This window comes from Oryzias melastigma, linkage group LG13 (assembly GCF_002922805.2).
Source record: "Oryzias melastigma strain HK-1 linkage group LG13, ASM292280v2, whole genome shotgun sequence".
NCBI classification, from domain to species: domain Eukaryota; kingdom Metazoa; phylum Chordata; class Actinopteri; order Beloniformes; family Adrianichthyidae; genus Oryzias; species Oryzias melastigma.
The window spans coordinates 15,818,322-15,839,507 of record NC_050524.1 but is presented as its reverse complement, the minus strand read 5'-3'; the positions used below and the strand labels follow the sequence as shown (position 1 = coordinate 15,839,507).

Below are 21,186 nucleotides of genomic sequence, written 5' to 3'. Positions count from 1 at the left end.
TTAACTTACAAGAATGCATCAATCTGCCAAGATCAAAAATATTATTTTTCATAGAAAAGGACTTCATGCAATGGCTTCAGACTGACAGAAAGAGTAGTTTGGTGAGAAGCACAAGTAAAACACAAAAATGAAAGAAAAAAACAACACTAACATAAGGGGAACACCAACTGACAAGCAAAAAAATGCTGGCGATCCAAATTTTTTCACTGAAAACGCACAGTCCATCTTTGGTCAAACCCCAACATGTTATTGCTTCAACAGTTTAGAGTGGTTGTCCCACCCCCTCACCCCACTTTTTTTTTTTCTTAAGCATGACATGGTGTGGAGTTTCCCCAGGCCTGACAAGACCAATGCATTCCAGGTGTTTGTTGTATAAACAATTTTAAGGTTTGGACAGAACCCGTTTTTTAAGGTTCTTTATTCTGTAAATGTAACATTGAAACGAGCTCAGGGTAACCCTGACATGCCCTACAAACGGCTTTCATTAAGTATAGACCCCAGCATCACGTTAAGTATTATAATTATTATCATTTTTAAAGGTACTTGGAGCCATAAAATCATGTCTGCCCTCAAGGGAAATGAGGTCGACTCCCAGTTTCTCGATTTTGCTTGGACTTTGGCGCAACTGGAGCAGCAGGGTAGACTTAAAAAATGTTCATGTTCTTCCTTTAAAAAAAAAGCGAATTTTCCCTTAAACTGTCTAAACGATAAATGAGAGTGAAAATGAGCAGTATCTACGTACCAAAATCATTCCGGTCTCGCGCTTCGGTTCTTCATCCGTGCTCCACAGCAGCCGGGAAAAGACTTCAAAAACAGACGAGGAAAAAAAAGCTTCCCAAAAACTCACATCGATTATTTTCAGTTGGTCTGGTAAACACGCTGTCTGCTCCCCACATGAAATGTGCCGGAAGTTTCTGGACAACTGAAGGATAGTCGTTTCTCTTCAACTATTAAGAGAGAAATAAACTAATATTTGCTAATTAGCAGCGAAGAAAAAAAATGCCCCGAAAACTCCTTTTTTAAACAACGACTGCAAACGTATTACGAAAAGGGGGAAAGGGGGAGGCGTAGCAGAGCGCTGTTTCGGTGTGTTTTCCCTTCTTGGCTCGCCACCACGTTGTTTTGACCGATTCTCATTCGCTTCTGTCGAGTCCCAAACAGTCGGCAGGAAAGTCGCTCCCAAACGTGTCCGTAATTCAGCGGAACGGTGCTTTCCGCGTGCGGAGGCTCGCGAGGAAGCCCCGAGATCTCCTTTCTGATGTCGAGCCGTTCGCAGGAGAAAATGTGTGACGCTGTGTCTATCCCTCTGCCCCTCACTCCCTTCGCTTTTTTTCCGGCTTCCCAATAATGGCGGACCTTGTGAATCCAGCATCTCCACTGCTGCTCACAGAAAGACTCTCGCCCAGTGGTTCATGGACACAATTACAACACGCACGCTGTCTCTGACAATACACAACAACACATGATGGAGGAAAATTGATTTTTCAATAAAAACATAGCACAGAGAGTGATGAAATTTGGTGTCTGGTATATAACTTTCTACTAAAGTGCATCTGTTGAAAGTGTTTGTATGATGGTCTTAACATTAGCCCTAAAAGGGCCTCTACACTTGCAAATGTAGCATAATTTAGAAGGGAAATAAAACAGTTTTGCTATTGTTACTGCTAAAAATTAATCCACCAAATCATTTTTCTTGGTCTTCACACATTTTTTTTCTTCAATTAAGGACAGATATATTCTTGGATTTTTTTAAAGTTCAAGAGAAAATGAACCTGTTGGAAATACCCATAGGCACAGGATGTGTACAATATTCATCTACTGTAGATGTCTATACAGGACATCTCTAACTCTTTTTTGTTACTCTATTACAGGGGTGTCAAACTCAACCACACAGGGGGCCAAATTCCAAAACACACTTAATGTCTTGGGTTGAACAGGGTAATTATTTTTTGAACACACTTAAACTCAAATTTTAAAACTTTAAAACGTGACTTTTTGACATAAATATGAATAAAAACAGGCAGGAATATTATTCCATAATAAACCAATTTACAACTTAAATAACTTTCAAAATTTTACCCTCCATAAAAATATACTTTGTTAAAATCATATAAGTTAGAAATAAGCACAAGATAACATTAAGCCATTAATAACAATAAAATAAAGTGATCTGGAGGTCCACCGCTGGGCCAGATCCGGCCCCCAGGTCTTGACTTTGACACATGTGCTCTATTAGACGTAGTGTTCTGAATCTGATACATCTACTTGAGAATCTAAAATTTGAATATTTTTTAACCCTCGTATGCACTGAGCGGTCTGGTACGGTACAGTTTGGTATTTTGAGCATTTCCATTGTCAAACTGACCCATTAAACAGTACTGATTGAAAGCGTTTCTTGTGTAATCCTGGCGACCAGTGTAATACTTGGTGAGCTAGCGGCACGCTAGCGGTCTACACCATGCAGGCGGCGTGAAAACAAACCGCTCAGTAGAAGTGAGGCTTAACTGCAGGAAAGCAGGAAAAAAATCCACACCTGTAGAGGGACACCATGCAAGCTGCATGCAGAAAGGTTCCAGCCGGGAATTTAACTAGAACTATGAACTACTACCAGTGGTTCAGGTGGTTGAGCAGGTCGGCCAATAATCGAAGGGTCGGCAATTCGATCCCTGCTGCCCCCATCTGACTGTCATTGTGTCTTTGGGCAAGACGCCTCACCCTCCTTGCCTCCAGTGTGGCCCCACTGGTGTGTGAATGCGTACGTCCCACAGAGGGGCAGTAGGCAGCCACGCCTCTGTCAGACTGCCCCAGTGCAGCTGTGGCTGCATCAGTAACTTACCGTCACCAAGTACAAATGAGGAGTGAATAAATAATGGACACATATTGTAAGCGCTTTGAGCGTCAGGAAAAGCACAGAAAAAATCCAATCCGTTAAAGGTCACAGAAACCTGCATCTAAACAACAATCCAAAATTTCTGTTCAGAAAATTTCTGACTTTTCATTTAACTGAAAAAAACGAAGGTAAAAGTTGCCAGAGTGGATTATTATTAAAATTACATTAAAACACATTTTATTTTCTTATGCAACACAACAGTAACTAGTTGCTGTTCAGATGCCAAGTTCTAAATCAGCGATGTCCAAAGGCAGTCCTTGAGGGCCGCCCTCCTGCTGGTTTTCCAGAAATCCTGTCTTATCTGCTGCTAATTACCTGGATCAGGTGTGTCTGGCCAGTAAGGAGCTTCAATGGCAGGTTGGTTGGAAAACATGCCGGACACCGGCCATTGAGGACTGCTTTTGAACACCCCTGTTCTAAATGTATAGCCTTGCATTCACATGCATAGTTTAGAAAAAAAGTGCATTCTACACCAGTGTTTAAAAAGTATAAGTATATGACCACAGTCAAACAAGGCACCATACATGAAAAGTTAAAAATTAAAATAAAAACATCAGGTAAAAGGTTAAAAAAGTAAAGATAAAAAGCATAAATAAGTGATATTAATAGGTAGAATCAAGGAGAAGAAGGATGACAGGACAGCAAAATCATCATGATAGAAACATGTTCGACTTGCCTTTTCTATTTTATATGTTGTAAATGTTTAAAAAAAGTACACCAATAGACACTGAAAAATATTAAAAATTCAGATGTCTGCAGGTAGATGTGCAGGAGACCTCTACATGCAGAACAGCATTGGTAGACATCTCATAGAGTAACAGAGTTGTCCTGTAGACATCTACAATAGATGTATTAGTTAAATAATAAATAAAATGGCATCTAATACATCTGTTGTAAATGTTAGATCAGTAATATACATACAGTACACAACTAATATGCATTTATTGCAGATACACATTAGATAACTATAGACATCATGTGTCCAATGGGAAGAAACAACCCAAATAGCTTGTTCACAATGAGCAAGGCATGGTGGGACCACGACGCAGTTAACTTTGGGAAAGAGATCTAAACCTCAATATTCAAAATACCTGTATGAATTTATGTCTTTCAGATGCAAAATGCATATCTATAGCTGTGAGCCATGAATGAAAATCACATTATTGGTGTTTTTCACATGTTCTTGTAGCATTTTTCTCAAGATGGAGGACATGTATAGAATAATTTAAGATTAAAACTGTTTCTGAGTATTTTTTTTTTCAAATTTTGTTGGATCAAGAGCAGATAAAAGCATTTTGATAGCTAATGTTGGCCAAAACATTAGCATTCACCTGAGTTTATGTCACTCTGTAACCACTAAGTACAAAATTACCATGGCTCTTAAAACCTTTTTTATTGAAAAAAATTTTAAAAAATCAATGGGCCTATGCCAAATCCTGTAAACAGATGCAGTAAATACACTTTATATTCAATTTTCATACATCTTAAATTTGAAAATATATCTAAAAACAATGTGTACAAATCATAAAATGTACAAAACATTAAAAAACAATAACATGAATGAATTCTTTCCAAATCAAAGCAAATACATTTTAAAACAAAAATTTTGAACTTGAAAGAAATAAACAGTAATGATTAAAAACTCATAAATATAAAGTTAAGCCCTGATAACTCATACAACTTCTCAGATTTACTGGGATATTAACCACAGTTGCAACAATATTATTTGTTCGATGCAAAAGGCTCCCATTTTCTGTTTGGACAAGAAGGGAAAAAAAAGCAAAATTAGATAAAGTAAAAATAAAACAAAGAGCAAAAAAAAACTCATGATGCTGCTTAACTGGCATAGCATCTCAAAGAGTTTAGGTTTAAGTTGAATTTTGAACTCCTCTCTTTGCTCCTATCTGAACTTCGAGGCTGTTGGAGGGTTGACTGACAGCTAGAAAAAGCCTTCTACCTCTGAGAATACGCGAATGACTGCTGGGGCTGGGATTTTATTATTATTTTTTTTTTTACAAATTTCTGAAAAGTAATTTGAAACTGCAAGGAAACAGAGAGCAGAGAGGAAAACGAAGCAGTCATAAATAACCGTAAATTATCCTTTAAGACACAAAGTGACTACATCAAGAAGCAAAGTGAAAGAGAATGGAAAAAACATGGTCACCAGAGAACGAAACACAAGCAAGGTTTGTAGCAGAAGCAAAGCTCATTTGGGGAAAAATGTAAAAAAAAATTACATTTTAATCATTTCAATAGGGTTTGAATGGTCATCTATGAGGTGAATCCTTTGCCATGAAGATGTTTGCATAGTGATTAGTTCAGCCAGTACACAATAAATAAGTTATTTCTCTAAGGAGGACAGTAGAACAACTAAGAATTGTCTACTTTGTTGTAAACACAACAAGCTGACTAAGAACTCAAACAGATGTTTAGTGTTTCTCAGTGGGACCTTGTTCGGAATTTATTCCCTTTGACTCTGTCCCTCCCCGAACTTCCTCGAACACCCCATTCCAGTCTTTTATTCAGAGTAAAAATGAAGGCATATATTTTAAAACCTAACAAATACTTAAAAATGCAATTAAAAGTGTAAGTCCAAAAGTATTAGTTAAAAATATTTGTAGGATTTTTGCAGCTTCTTAAAAATGTGTCATGTTTTTACCATTCTTTACCTGATTGAGTTTAAACAGACACTTCAATCTGTGACAACATTGTATTAAAGCTGAAGTTTTACCTTAAAATCACAGTAAATATTCAACTTTATTGCAGTTTTTAACCCCCCTGCAATGGAGAATAACAAGACAAACATAAAATTTAATGGCTGTTATCAGTGGGTAAGTTGGCTTGTTTTTTCATGGGATGAGAAGTTATAATAAAGTGGGTGTTTATATGTATTTTGAGAGAATTATGACACCAATAAATAGACGTTGAAGCTGGGTTAAAAGCTCACATTCGGTCTTGTGAACAAGTCTTTACACTCCTGTCCAATCACATCACTTAATGTTCTTGGCAATATTTGCATGACCCCAATCATGCAGAGAAAGATTAGCATGGGTCAAAGTTTTTGTTGAACAATCTGCTTCTGTTTCAAAACCATTTTCTATTATTTCAATGCAGACGAGGCACACTATAAACAATCTACTTTAACTATTACATTTCAATGCAGATATTTTATTCTTTAAAAAACATTAGCACAGAACTGATGTTTTTAAACCCTAAAGCACATAAAACATAGCTGGAAGAAATAATAAAAAAAATTCTGACAGTTGATGTTTGTTTTTTTTCCTTCTTTTTATTGAAGTTTACATGTAATAAACATGTTTTTTCTTATCTGACCTCAACCTCTTCAACATTTGCAGCTGAATTTTTCCTGAGTCCTTGGGGAAGCACATTCCTTCTGCTGCAGTTGTGCAATATCTGATAATCCCAGTCTCTGCAAGCTTTTAAATTAAATTAGGAAGTCCACATTTCTCCACTGCAGTTTTAGCAGAGAAAAACATGTTAAATCACACATTTAAAAGAAAAAAAAGCTAGGGTTTATTCTTCAGTTCTTCAGCTAACTCTTTATAAAACATTATTGGATACTATAACAAATAAAACATGTTATTTTTGTTTGTAATAATGTGTGCTGTAAGGACTGAAACAGTGGTGACATTCTCTCTTGGTCATACACATCACATAGCATTCCCCAAAAGATTTCTTCATTTTATCAGGGAAAACAAGATTTGCTGTTTTGATCTCTGTGTGAACAAACAGTGGTAAATTCAGACATTAAACACTGAAAATCAAAAAGTAAACCTAAAACGTTACAAAACGGAAAAAAAGATATTTAAATGTGTTTATTCCACACACTTGTGTTCAGGAGAAGTGACATTTGAAAGGTCTAGATTCACACCTTCTGATTCAGCCGACATTTGGGATTTTGAAGACACCTGCTGTGCGAAAGAGGAACTGGTTGGCTCATCCTCTTGGCTACTAACAGATACAGAGAGAGCTCCAAATGTTTTAGAAGTCCTCCTGATTGACATTGAATTTAGCATAATTATATACGCTATTCGATCTATCCATTTTTTGAAAAAGCCGAATTGCTTTCAGGAGGCTGCTGGAGCCTATCCCAGCTACTATTGGGCGAAGGCGGGGTCACAGTAGGGTGTAAATGAGATTCTCAGGGGGGAAAAAAGATTTGCTTATATTAATAAATGTACATGATTTCACACCATATTTAACATTATTTTTTATTTTACTTTTTGCATTACCCCTAATACAAAACATCTTGGGCGATTTCAGGCATAGTCCATGCCTGAAACCCATCAATGTATAGTGAAATAGTACAAAAAAGTGGCGAGCGCCAAACAAAAATTGAGCTTTTTGAAAATAACAACTGTAAAAATGCCTAAATAAATTATTCTTCTACAATTCATGTGATCTTTGGGGAACTGGACATGCCCTTGAATGGCGAACGCTGGTTTTTGTAGTTTGTTCAACATTCCTGGAGGTTCTTACTCATGTGAATAAAACACATTTCCCATGATGCACCGCAACTCACTGAAGCTTTCCTTTTCTTGTTAGCTAGTGCTGATAACCGACGAGCTCTCGCCAAAATACCCGCTTATTAATGAAAAACCACTAAACTGTTACTCAAGAACTCGATATTTTAGTCACCAAAGGTTCCGCTAAGGATACGAATATGGTAAAGTCGCCTTCATTATCCAATGTTTTGTATTTACGCCCATTACTAGTCTTTTAACATTGGTTTGCTAGCATCGAGTTGTACCGATTTAACGTTCAGTGAGTCACTGGACAGCATTTGGTTGATTTTGGAATAAGAAACACAAACACGAAATACTATTTATAAATGATTAATATTTTATGAATTCTGCAGAAATCGAATTGTTCTCGATTTGGGTCAAGTTACGGTTAAATGACGCTGTCAAACTAGATAAGCTAACATTAATGTCAGGCAGCCCTTGAAAACGCGTTGATGGTTCGTGGAATTGAATGAAACTGTACTATACTTTAAGGTTTTTGCTTTTTTGTCGTCTGTTAAATAATCTTTTTAACCTTTGTACTTGTTATAAATGTACGTTTATCTCATATATAAATTTTTTTCTTGTTTTAATTCCAAAGATCCGTTTCATCCTCATCCAGAACCGGGCAGGAAAAACCCGGTTGGCCAAATGGTACATGCAGTTTGATGATGACGAAAAGCAAAAGCTGATTGAGGAAGTGCATGCTGTGGTTACTGTCAGAGATGCCAAACACACCAACTTTGTGGAGGTAAGAAGTTTTCTATTCATATTTTTGACTGGCAATGCTTCATAACATTTGCATCAATTTTTGTTTAGCCCGATTTCTTTCATAAGTACTGCAATTGACTTTTTCATAGAAGAAAACGTGGCTTCAATTTGTCAACCTTCACTGATGCTTCAGTAGATTTGGTGCAAACTATTTTCCCACTGTATTTTACAATTTATGCATTCAAGCTAACAAATATTCAAACCCATAACAAATTTAAATAAACATTATTGAATCAGCAAGCTTCTAAAATTAAGAGTTTGAAAATATTTTTAAAATTCTATCAGGGGTTTGTATGGTTGTAGTTTTGTGGAGCATCTAGAGATAGATTTTAAGTCTAATTATTCAAAACGCTGATGTTATTTGCACGTATTTACATCTTACTAAGCATAAAAACCCATAGAAATTTATGTTGGCCACATGGTTAAGTGTTTCCAAGGCATTATGTTGTTGTCGTAGTAACCTAACCCTAACCCCTCCTCTGGGCTCGTGCCAGTAAGATTTCAGCACTGGCCACTCGTATTTAGAAAATAAAGTGTGAATTGTCACTTTCTATTCAAAAACAGCCTTCTTTGCCTTTTTTTTCCTCCACATAAAGTCACTTCATCTGCTTCAAAGCCTTTCTCACTTCAAATCCTCCAATTTCTTTCTTTCTTTTTTTTTGTTAATACAAGAATGTATTTCTTTATTGTAATAAACATAAAATTAACATGCTGTGTTTTGCCTTAAAGTCTGTCAGCCTATCCCCTAGTAAATCTTCTGTTGTCATAATATGAGAAACTCTATTATTAACAGACTTATTCCACTTTGTTCCCACAGTTCAGGAACTTCAAGATCATTTACCGGCGTTACGCTGGGCTGTATTTCTGCATTTGTGTGGACGTGACTGATAACAACCTGGCGTACCTGGAGGGAATTCACAACTTTGTAGAGGTAATTAAAACTCATGGTGCTCTGATTGTTTTGTTATTGAGTTCTAATATGTTTTATATGTCTGACTTTTTTTTTCTTTTCCTCCTGAAAAAAATCAGTTTATAGATGTAATTAATAAATTTATTGAAATAAGTTTGATTCAAAAAATTGTGTTTTATAACACAACCATACTCATAAAAGTCCATTTCTGTGGAGACAAATTTAGTTTTTGGGGGGGAAAGATACATTAATTAATAACATTTACTTGAGGCAAAGTTTTACCTATAATTTCAGGTTTAATCCAGCTATATAATTTGGTGTCCTCTTTTGACAACAGTGTTTTATTATTTAAAAAACAAGTGTGCAACATCTAGAATAAATAGCAATTATGTGTTTATCAGCAAACACATTAAGTAAACTCAAGGGAATTTCCAAACAAAGAGAATTAATGGTCAATAATTTGTTGGCTTTATTGTCACATTATAACAGTATTGTGCAAATTCCATTTATTTGGAAGCTTGAATAAAGAATCCCGTCACTTTAATGAGCTCACATTCAAAAGTCTCTTGTGATATTTTATTAATACTTTCAGCCATTGTAACAAAATGCTCTCGTCTCAACGAGCTGAAACCACCAATGAAGTGAGTCTTTCCTGATTCCTGAATTTAACTTTGGATTTTTCCTTTGTGTTCTGAAAGGTCCTGAATGAGTATTTTCACAATGTGTGCGAGTTGGACCTGGTGTTCAACTTCTACAAGGTAAGAAGATTTTCGTTTGTCCATTTGATTTTGTGTTATTTTATGAATGCCTTGTAGAGAAAAGAATGTTGAGGAGATTTTTTCTTTTTTGTCATATTTTTGAACTAAATTCAGTCTAGCTAACATTTCCAAACTCCCATTTTCCCCTTATCAGAATTCTGTCATGGTTAATTCACCTTTGAACATTTTAATGACAAAAAAGTAACGTTTTTAAGAAGAAATCTTTTATTTTGGAAATGAAACAATTTTTTTAAGACAAACAACTTTGCTCATGTTGTGTTTGTTATGAACAGTGTGCAGCCTGATTTACCATGACCCTCTTGGTTAGTATTTTGTTTTTTTTCTGACCTTCTCTGCTGTGTGTCTTTTCTCTCTAAGGTGTACACAGTAGTGGACGAGATGTTCCTGGCAGGAGAGATCAGGGAGACCAGTCAGACCAAGGTCCTTAAGCAGCTTCTCATGCTTCAGTCGCTGGAGTAAAAACAAAATCCTCGTTCCTTTCTGTCCACTTTTCTGCCCACCCAGCATCCGAAAAAATATATATAAATATATATATATATACTTTGTTGTGTAATGTCACTTAAAAGAAAAAATCCTTTAGTTTTTCAACATGCTGAGTTACAGCAGGCATGTGGAAGACGACTACACAACATTAACATTTAGACAACCTATTTTTTTTTTTTCCTCCTGCAGTTTTTATCTTAACCTCTGAATCATTTTTCACACTACATTTCAACATGTCAGCATTTCAAGTTTTAAAGAGGTTGGTTACCTTGAGATGGGTTATTCTTGATAGTTACCTTTTCGCTCGTGGCATTTATCTCCATGCTCAGTGGAAACAGTGACAACAACCTCTTCATTCCCACTTTAAACAAAGCCGTTCTTTAACAGCACTACGATTTCTAAAAAAGCACCATTAAAAACAGACCAGGCCCATATCTCATCAAAGTTCTTTAAATCTTCCAAAATAATGTCTTTGGGTGGCATTAATAGTTGTGTTAATGTGTAATGCCAACATGTGTAGATGTGTGTGAGTGATGACGGAGCCTGTAAGAGAATGAAGGATTACCAATCAAAACGGTGCTCTTTAGTTACTATTAACATTTAGAAATCGATAAAGATCCGGACATATAAAGGTGTGTTTATTGTCAAGCACTGCTTTGGAGTTTGCTTTGTGTGATCTGTATAAATATTGTGAAATGACTGGTCATGAAGATTACCTTCAAAAATATGTACTCGTTTGAGATCAATACATTCCTGCAGCATCGTATGATGTGCGTTTAAAATTCCAGAGTAACGTCTCTTTGGATTGCCATGTCTGGTGAAAATCCCATATTTTTGACCTTATTTAGTCCCGTGATATGTTAGACATTTTGTTTTTCACGAAGACAAGATTGAAACATGTACCCACCTCTCCTCGTCTGTGAGTTTAATGGAAGATGTTACTGTCTTAAATTCAGCTGCCTACATCAGCACGTCCCATTTTGTGTAAATAAACATTTATCATTCAGCTTTTCTCTGTTATTTCTTTGAAGTAACATTTACTGCTTTAAACTAAAAAAAAATGTCAGTACATGAAATATGTAAATTATTGGAGCACCATCTAGTGGTAAAACAGTAACAAATGTGGGGTCATCTGGAGTCTGTCTCAGGTCAATAAACCAGTCAATATATCCATTTCAGCTCCATTAAACCACTCTTACTCTTTCAACCTAAGAGCATAAATCTAATTAGAGACGGCCTGTATTTACTCTTCATTATATAAGCCTTCAGATATCCTAACAAACCTGGCAACCTTAAATAATGTCGAGCTAGAATCAGATTTCATGTCAAATTTGACATGTTCACACTGTAAATACTTCCTTTAAACACGGTCATCAAATAAACGGCATGAACTGAAAAACAAGCACTTTACTGGGAATTGCATAATCATTACAGTCAGCAACACTCCTAAATAGACAAATCTTATTTACAGGACGAAGTATCTGAGGTGTACAGTAGCATTTGAGTTTATTACATCACATCATTTACTGAGCGACTGAGTCAGATTCATCCAGGCTGGAACGAGTCAAAATAAATTATGAAAACATGGCGGCTTTAGTCCACAGACCTCCTTCCATACTCAACCGATGACCTGAAGTTCATGTAAAGGAATAGAAGTGATGAGAGTAGCTGCTGCCACTCCCCACAACTCAGTCTACACTAAATTACCCCAAACATTTCAACTGTAAGAATAAAAAAAACCCTCTACAATTAAAATCTTTATTACTTATACTCTTTAAAATAAAATGTACAATTCTTTAGATACAGTATATAAACAAAACAGACATTTTGAAAATAAAAGTGCACTTTCAGAGGAGAGAAACCCAAATTTTCTTTGACAGCAACACCTGCTAATTGACTACATTAGATTGTTCCATTCACCCTCCAGTGTGCTCACTCACTTTTCACATGCTGATGTTCACGCACGACGCTTCACTGGGTCATCATGACATGAAATCATTTTTTTAAGCTATTTTCCTCAAGGCCTGTTTAAAAAAAACAAACCTGAAGTGTGACGATGACTCAAGAGATAGAACGAGTCATCACTTCCTGTGCATGGCTTCCTATCAGCGATGTTTGGGCAACATCCGACCTTTATGGAGGCTGAACTACAAAAACAAACGACCATCCCTTGTGCTGCATGTGTTTACAACATTAGTCACAAGGGGAGATTGAAGAAAAAAAAAGTTCAACAGCAACAGCCAAAAGAAAAAACAGATTGAAACAGTTTTTAAATATAAATAAGTTAAATTTACAGACTTTGGGATCTTGAATGGAATAAAAATATTATTTTTGTGCTTCTTTAGCTACACAGTGGAGTGAGTAAACAAAATCCATTGAAAAGCTGGAATAATTTTAGGAATACTACACTATAAATTCACAAATTTTAAAACTCTGGATGGCCCAAATTTTAATTATATATATATATATATATATTCCTCCTATACTTTTACAGCTGACGCTCACCTTACATTCAATAGTTAGCAGGTTCAATGTTCAAGAAAACTTTGAAAAGGATAAAATGTGTAGTAGATTCTATATATTTTAAATTTCTTCAAGTATATATGTTTTAAAATACAAACTTTATCACAATCACATTTAGTTTTGGGCTTATCATCAATCATGTCAGGAGATGCTAAATAACAAGAGTGCTTTAACCAGTGACAGTAGGAAATTACAGAGAGAAATGTGCAAATGCAAAAAGCAAGGTTTCTAAAACCAGAATAAAAACAAAGAAACAAAAAAAGAAATCACAAAGTTGAACAACAGCAGCCCAGATGAACCACCATTGACTCGTCCTTGTCTGGTAAGCAAGTGATGGGGACATCGCTTCCTTATGGTCCCATCACGCTCACACTAAACGGGGATGCTTCATCCTAGATGCAGGGCTAAGATGGCACCCTCAGGTAAGGAGGCTTAGCGGGGGCTGTAGGGGTCTCCGTGACCTCACTCGTCAAGGTGATGTAAGGTGAGTGAGACTATAGGGTGAATGGTCACACACACCAAAAACACCTGGAGCTGAACTGAAGGACTGTACAAACAAAAACGAAAAGTCACATAAGGGATTTCTATGTTGGAAGAACTTCTGACAAGAACCATCACTGACCTGTAGGGGGCGTCCTGTCCACGTGGGCCTGCGGGCTCAGGTTAAGGCGTGGCCTGACCCCTAGCAGTTACACTGCTGCTTGTTCTGTGTTGTTGTGCCTCTGGGCTGTCGCAGCTGCCTTAGAGACGCATCTCCATACTGAATACCTGAACCCATCCTCTCCGGGTCCAGCTCTCCTGCAAATACCATGAGAGAGGAAGGGATAAAGAATGGGGAAAACATGCTACCAAAATGAAATGGGATAAAAAAAAATTAAAACAAAGAATTTTAAAGCGAAGAGCAACCTTTCTTCATGCTATCCTGAACAAGTTCAATTTTATTTCTTAAAAAAATCCTGCCATACTTTTATCCTGGAAACACACAATTTTACTAACTTTTAACTTTTGGAGCTCAATACCTATGAAAAAGTTTTTGTGAAAGTTTTTACAACTATAAAACCTAACTGAATTCTATAGCAATTTTTCTGAGAATTCTTATGAAATAGTGCTCTCCACGTGTTCTGGTGGCATTTTTCTGATTATGGAGACATATTTCAATGTAAATTAGGCTCAAAATGGAATTCCTGAGAATGTTTTACTCAAATTATTGCGATTTAGGAGCAGACAAAAAAAAAAAAAACGTATTTGTTGCATAGAAAAGATGGTGGTAGACGGCTAGAACCATGTAATCCATAACTCAAAGCTGCATGTCTGAATAGCTCAAATATTGCTCTCCATTTTTGTTGCACTGGTATTGTTAGGTCTGGAGTGTGAGAGGCTGTAAGCTAGAGGGAAAGTGCGTAAACTGAGAGCTCAGTTATGGGTGAGAGGAAGAGGGGGCGGGCTTACTAAGTAAGCAGCAACCCACAACTCAGAGACAAATTTCTTAAAGAAATACTGCCGCTCTGCAGAAACTACGTCCTAGAAAACGAACGGCATAATCATAATGAAAAGACAACCGGGAACACCTTTAAAATAATTCAAAATATGTTCCGAGTGGGACTTTAAGGTATTAAATCTTTTGTCAGAGAATACAGAAAATGTTTAAAATGTCAATTTGGTCATCTTAAAAATGTAAATTGATCAAATACTTGTGCCTATAAAGACAAGCCTCTTGAACAAAGACTAAAGTGTACCTGAGTCTATCTTGTTGAGGATAGTGCGGGCACACTTCAGGAAACCCTCCTCCACGTTTTCCCCTGTCAGTGCACTTGTTTCTAGAAACATCAGTTCTGTGTGGACAGAAAACAACCGCATGATGGTCAAAGGGGGAAATGAAGCATAAAATATGGTCAGCAAATAGACAAATATTTCTGGACTGATGTGATGCTAAATCTGTTCAAGATCAGTTACCATTTTCCTGAGCGAAGCGTGAGGCTTCCAGGAAGGTCACCTCTCTGTCTGCGTCCAGGTCTTTCTTGTTGCCACACAGAATGATGACGATGTTGGGGCTAGCGAGCGTCCGTGCATCAGTCAGCCAGTTGGACAAGGCGTTATATGTCTCTCGGCTGTAAAACAGAGACCAACACGACATGTGTTCACACTTCTGTGGTTGCAGAAGGAGTTCTCATGAGTTTTAAAGCCCAATGTGCTGACCAAACCCTGATTTCCATGGTAACATGAGGTCCGGAGAGTGGGACAGAAGGGTGGAGGCCTAGACTCTCGATGCTGAACAGCTGCTTTCAATAACTAGTAAATCTGACGCAATTCCGATGGCCCAACTCCAGCTCATGTTTCTCTCGCCTCTCTCCATTGTTTTCCTCCACTTCCTCTGCTGTCACTCTACCTGGGGGTTTTTGTTGATGGACTTCTGCCGTCCAACACAGAACGCTCCAGCATCGCTTTATAGCTGCCATCAAATCTGTGCTCCACCTCCGCCCTTTTGCAAAAGCTAATGCCTTCTTACAATTGCAAACTGTATTACATGTCTGTCGAGCTGCATTAGTGTATCTGCTCCATCTGGACTCCCCAACCCCCTCTATCATAACACAGTTTGAGAAATACAGGCCTGCTTCTGGCTTTTCCAACTGACTGCATGAATCTTCAGTAAATCCAAAGAGATAAATAAAGACGTACATGGATCTATTCGTCTGCAAGTGGATGCATCAGAATGGAGCAGGAATTCTGTGGCTCGCCCTAAAACCCAAATAGGCCCCTTTTCAAATTCAAGATTCACGGTTTGAATAAAGAAATACTCAGAAATGCATTTTAAATATACGTGTCCTTCATCATGAGAAAAATGTGATAAGGACATGCATCTGAGTGGGTCCAAAATGTGGCATTTTTGTGGTTTTGATGATATTTTGAAAACATTTCATCATCTACCGAAGCAGAAAGTTGGAGAATTTGTTGCAGGTTTCACCTGACTGCATAGCGTTTGTTCAAAGGTGTTGGGGTGAGTGGGAGCAGGGACAGCTGTACCTTGTAATATCGTAGACGAGAAGGGCTCCAGCTGCTCCTCTGTAGTAGCTGCGTGTCACTGAGCTGTGAAGAGAAAGCAGGCCCTCTGCTCAAAAGGGACGGCAACAGCACATCATGACAGGAAATGCAACTGAGGGGGTAAGGGGAAATAAAAAACAAAGAAAAGAAGAATGAAGTACCGAAATCGCTCTTGTCCAGCAGTATCCCAGATCTGCAGTTTGACCGTTTTCCCACCAACGTTGACGACCCTGGAACCAAACTCTACACCGATGGTGTGGTTGGAGTCCTGCTTGACTGAAGGAAAAAAACACGACAAATAAATACACAATTATGAGGACACAAGCAACACTTTCCAAGAACCACACAATTATACTTTTTGACCTACAACAAATGACATGCTTGTTTATAACCCACAAAGCTCTTATGAGCAAAGAGTTAATCATCTGGTAATTAAAAAATAAACAAATACTTCTTACATTTGTTCTCAATGAACTGGTGGAGAAGGCAGGATTTTCCCGTCCCAGCACTGCCGATCACCAGAAACTTGAACAGGAAATCTGAAAGTGGATGAAAGTCCAACACTGTCAGGAGATCTGGGAGCCTTTAAATCGAATCTTAGCCCTATAAAAAAAAAAAACACTACTCACATTAGAAATCACAATGTGATTTAGCAATGTGATCCTGTCTGCAGGCTTTCAGCAATGCTTCATTAACTCCAGTTAAAAATGCTCGTCTACAATCTGATAACTGAAAACGAGATGGATATTTATCCATCGTTTATCAGAGACTGAGCAGAAAGAGTGAGATGTTGTTGTTTTTAATAAAAAGAGGACCTTTGCTCATTAGACAACCACCCAACCCACACGTACGATGTGAAATGAGTCAGGCCAAAGACATTTGAAGCAATCCAAAGTGCAGACATTACTGTGTGTTTACAAAGGAACGGTGTAGTGCAGCAGCACACAGAAAAGTCCAACATTTTTTAAGCTTTTGAGTCACTGTCCACTAGAAAATGTATCTATTTTTACCTTTTAAATACTTTTTTTTTAATGAGTCTAACAAAAAAGGACCATGTGGAACTGAAAAAGATCCGTCTCTAATTCAGAGAGAACCGAGACTCCAAATAACACATTTCCTCCTTGAATGCAAAGACTGTGGTTTAGACTTTAATCTTAAACAAAGTGTGCAGAGAAGCAAGCAGGCAAATGATTAGTGACTTGTGTGAATGTTACATGTCATCATGGTAACAGCCCGAGAGTTTTCAGATGCTCACTAAGTCAACTAAAGCAGCAGCTTAAAAAAAAAGAGATTACATTGCTTTTCAGTTCCTGTGAGGTTTAAAGAGGTTTTTGGTGTTTCTAGAATCTCCTTCACACTCATGCAATTTAGTATTTAAACAGGCGTTTCCTTAAAGGCCAAGTCCAATGAAAACTGTTTTTTTAACATGATGGAGGACATATATAAAGGAAATTTTGAGATCAAAACTGTTAATTGTTTATTCAAATTGTGATGAATCAGGAGCAGATGAAAAATTGCTGCTGAAAAAGCTTTTAGTTGCTGGAAATCAGCAGGAGAGGCGCTTGCTTTCACACCAACAGTCCCGGAGTTTCTGATTAACTCCTGCCGCTCTGCACAAAATACATCCTAGAAAATGACACAGGTTTTTCTTGATTTTGGCTAAAAAAGACCACTGGGAACGCTTTTACAAAAGATCAAAATGCAATTGGAGTGGGACTTTAAGCAGCACAGGTAGAGGTCAAAACGATGACAGCAGGGAAGCGAAGTGACTTCCAGTTTCACTGCTTTACTGTGGTCACGCTTACAAATCAGCCACACATTCCCAGTGGCTGTGACAGCGGAACTGGCGGAATCAAAGGCGAACAGATTCCTTTCAAAAGCTTGCCTTGGCACTACACGCAGCCATCAAGCTGTCAAATATGTCAAAGCATTGGGGGAAAGCACTGCTTCTCCCCTAACAGCAGCCACTTGGGCAACTGTATTCTATTTGTTCAAATATTAAATAACCCCATGAGGTAAGAGAGTAACATGCACTCAAAGTGACACATGTATGATACTTCCGACATGTCTTCACATCTCCTGACAGACGACAGTTTGAATGTTAGTAGACTTTAAGCAAGAAAAATTTCAAACACAAAAAGAAACTTGAAAGCGAGCGGAATTGGTTGACTTTTCTAAGCTGCTTGAAATGATGGATACATTTAGAAAACATGCTAAGGAACCTCATATGCAACTGTTTAACCCTTAGGAGAAAATTGAGATTAATAAGCTATTACAGCAACTATTAGCCACTTTTTTTTTAATAAATGTTGCCTGTGTGGATAAAGTATCATGCAAGAAATATGAGGTAAAAACAGCATGGAAGAAGAAGCAGCAGCAGATGGCATATAAATGTGAGTGTAACATGAGACAACGAAGCCGGGCCTCTTTCAAAACCTTCCCATCTTTCTTATCTAATAGGCAGTGTCGATTTTATGGTTATACTGTAAACAAATATAATTATGATTTTTAGATATATATATATTTTTGTCAGAATTAACATATTTTCCGTTTAAACTTAATCCAAAAATCAACCCTTAGAGATTTTAGGATTAACTAAACACTTAAGCTGTGTAATAATGCATTTTCAACATTTACCTAAGCATTTTTTAATGCATATCACCAAGATAATAAAGTGCAAAATTGACTAAATAGATTAAAATTAAGTAAAGCTTCTACTATGTTGTATCCATTTAATATTTCGTTCCTTTTGTTTTAAATACACCACTTGTTTTGCAGTTTCCCTCTTGAGGTGAGATCAAAGCAGCTGTTTCTCCACAGGTAAACAACAAGCTCTGGCTTTCCTCACTTCCTCTAACAGAGGCCATGTTTTTATTTGCTCATCTGCAATTAAAACACACTAATCTAACATGTTTGCTCTCAAGATTATGATAGAGGCACAAGCTTCTGCAAACACCATATTCGTGTATCGACGTGTGATTTTTCTCATTAAGTGTAGTTAAGTCAACTTTTCCCTGCACCATCACCCCATCTCATCTGTGAGATTCCGTTACTAACCGGTTAGCGGAAGAAATCGAGCTCCCCCCTGTATAGTCAGGTAAACAGTAAATAAACTAAAATGAGATCATTTTAGTCTCAATTGAAGGTGATGAAACGGAAATAATGCTTCCCTGTTCATCATATAAGCTACAAACATGTTAGCAGCGTGCTAACGACTAGCAAGAATGCTAAAAAGCCAACTTGTTAAAACAGCAGTGAGGGCTAGCGAGCGTTCATTTAGACGCTACTTCCGCGCGAAGACGTACCGTATGTCTCAGACATGTCGACCCTCACTGTGGAAAGGAGGCCTTTAGGACTCTAATGCTATTGTGACGGTTGCGTGATGGCCGTGTAACACCTTTTCAGGGTGTTTATCTAACGATGCTAGAGATTTCCTTGATCCTTATCGAGCTTCGACCACAACCAAACACAGACGCTGCGTGCTACGTCACAGGCGTCCGTGCGGTGCTGCGTTCAGGTACTGTCGTTTATTTGAAATTTTCTGACAATAAAGCTCAAATTTAATATTAGAAAAAAAAGAATAATTGTTTAATTTTTCCCAGAATAAAATATGACCCACCCTAAAAAGGGGGAAAAGGATTAAAAGTTAAATGAAGTTGGCTATGGAGGTTTTTAGGTCATAATTCAAAGTATTATGAAATAATGTACTCAAAATAGACAGAATAATTTATTATTTTAAACAAATCGATTAAAATTGCAGCCAGCTTTTAGTATTATTCAATTAAACAGGAAAATGTATTTATGTTACAAAATAATAGATTAAAAAATTGAGCTTTTTCTAATTTTTCTAATATCTAAAAATACATTCATTTTTTTCCACAAACAGTATATTTGTTTGTCAGCATATTATTCTAAAATCTAAAAACACTTAAACAAAGTCAATACTTTTTTACAGAGTAAAAAGTAGTTTCTCATATCTTAAAAACCTAAAACAGATTTTTTTTCTTTCACAAAATATTAGATTAAAAATCGAGACAATTTTTAGTATTTGTCTATTATCGAACTCTAAAGCAAGAAAACTACCCCTTATATATATATATGGTTGGATAAGATTAAAAATACTCAAGTTGTAGTGTTATTATAACTCATAAAAAAATAGCAAAAAGCAAAAAATATTCATAAAAAATATCCCAACTTATTAGATTGAAGATAGAATCAGTTTCTAGTATTATTCAGACATAAAAAAGTACTAAAATAAGAAAAAAAAATATTTGCCCCCCAAAACTGTTGGATTAAGCTTCTACTTTGCTTTTAAAAGAAGAAAAAACACTTAAAATATGGAACAAAATAGTCTTTCATTTTCTGTTTCCTTTATATTGTGGTTTAAATCAGTCAGCACAAATTAGTTAAACTGTTTTCTAATTTAAAATAGAAAAAACATATGTAGGAGCTTCTGTAAGTCTGATTTAAGATGAAAATAATCTTTTGGAAATAGAATACCAATAGAAGTTGTTCAAAGTCTAGTACATTTAAACAACAGTTCTCTACCAAGCAGTAACTTAAAAAAATTCTGCTCAAGAATTAAATAAATATAACTAAATCCAATGGCTATAACATCCTGCTTACATTTTTGCTTTACCATAAAAGTTTCTGTTTTTTTTCCCTGTAGTTCATAAAAATGTAGTTTTTTAAACTTCTCACTTGTGACTACAACTCTTTTTTTCAAGTATAGATTTGTCATTTTGATCAAGAAATGGCAACTTTTCCTGCTCTGTAAAAAGTGCTGTAGCTCGCTATGTATCTATGGTAAAAAAAAAACAAAAAAAAAACACAAGTTTCTGCATTCTGAATTGATGTGCAAGGTTATGAAAAGTAGAGACAATTTCCATCAGCACATATGAATGGACTGTGGCTTTTATAGCTTTGAATTACTTTATTTATTACATTTCAAAGCATTTGAAGTAGAATGTTGTTCTGTCACGGATGTTTTTTCTAAAGATTTGTAAATATTGCTTTGTGGAAAATTGGACACATCCATTCTAGAAACCAGGGCAGGATCAGTTGCAGGGTTAACTGAATTGAAAATAATATTTGTAAAATTGTGGTCAGTATGTCCTAGATTAGGAAAATTAACATTTATATGCTGCTGTTTTACATGTATATGAAGCATTGACTGCATAATTTGTCTGACTCGTGAGCCCCCAGCTCAACTGCCAAGCGCTGGAGTTCACTCTGGTGGACGAGAGGGTCATGTCCCTCCACCTTCAG

General features: G+C 36.7%; 3 protein-coding genes across 3 annotated transcripts in view; 1 reads left to right on the top strand and 2 right to left on the bottom strand.

Moving 5' to 3' along the window:
- The window catches only part of arhgap35a (Rho GTPase activating protein 35a), a 55,926-nt gene extending 54,518 nt beyond the window's left edge, over positions 1–1,408 (bottom strand). The window contains exon 1 of the mRNA XM_024276639.2: positions 743–1,408. The gene's annotated coding sequence lies outside the window, so the exon portion shown is untranslated. The remainder of the gene's footprint in view (positions 1–742) is intronic.
- Positions 1,409–7,418: 6,010 nt separating this feature from the next.
- ap2s1 (adaptor related protein complex 2 subunit sigma 1) lies at positions 7,419–11,367 on the top strand. The gene is made up of 5 exons (XM_024277103.2): positions 7,419–7,577; positions 8,015–8,164; positions 9,002–9,115; positions 9,793–9,852; positions 10,231–11,367. The coding sequence occupies exons 1-5, from the start codon at positions 7,575–7,577 to the stop codon at positions 10,330–10,332; spliced, it is 429 nt and encodes a 142-aa protein (XP_024132871.1). The 5' UTR covers positions 7,419–7,574; the 3' UTR covers positions 10,333–11,367.
- Positions 11,368–11,743: 376 nt separating this feature from the next.
- Positions 11,744–19,433, bottom strand: rab4b (RAB4B, member RAS oncogene family). The gene is made up of 8 exons (XM_024277102.2): positions 19,224–19,433; positions 16,377–16,457; positions 16,080–16,194; positions 15,901–15,963; positions 14,833–14,987; positions 14,616–14,711; positions 13,502–13,677; positions 11,744–13,426 (listed from the first exon to the last, which is right to left on the bottom strand). The coding sequence occupies exons 1-7, from the start codon at positions 19,237–19,239 to the stop codon at positions 13,562–13,564; spliced, it is 642 nt and encodes a 213-aa protein (XP_024132870.1). The 5' UTR covers positions 19,240–19,433; the 3' UTR covers positions 11,744–13,426; positions 13,502–13,561.
- Between the last annotated feature and the right edge of the window lie 1,753 nt (positions 19,434–21,186).

Coding starts and splice junctions, on each gene's coding strand:
- ap2s1 (XM_024277103.2), top strand. Junction 8,165..9,001: donor AACACACCAACTTTGTGGAG/GTAAGAAGTTTT, acceptor TTGTTCCCACAG/TTCAGGAACTTCAAGATCAT. Junction 9,853..10,230: donor TGGTGTTCAACTTCTACAAG/GTAAGAAGATTT, acceptor TTTCTCTCTAAG/GTGTACACAGTAGTGGACGA.
- rab4b (XM_024277102.2), bottom strand. Junction 16,195..16,376: donor CCAGTTCATTGAGAACAAAT/GTAAGAAGTATT, acceptor TTTTTCCTTCAG/TCAAGCAGGACTCCAACCAC. Junction 15,964..16,079: donor GCTGGACAAGAGCGATTTCG/GTACTTCATTCT, acceptor TTCTCTTCACAG/CTCAGTGACACGCAGCTACT.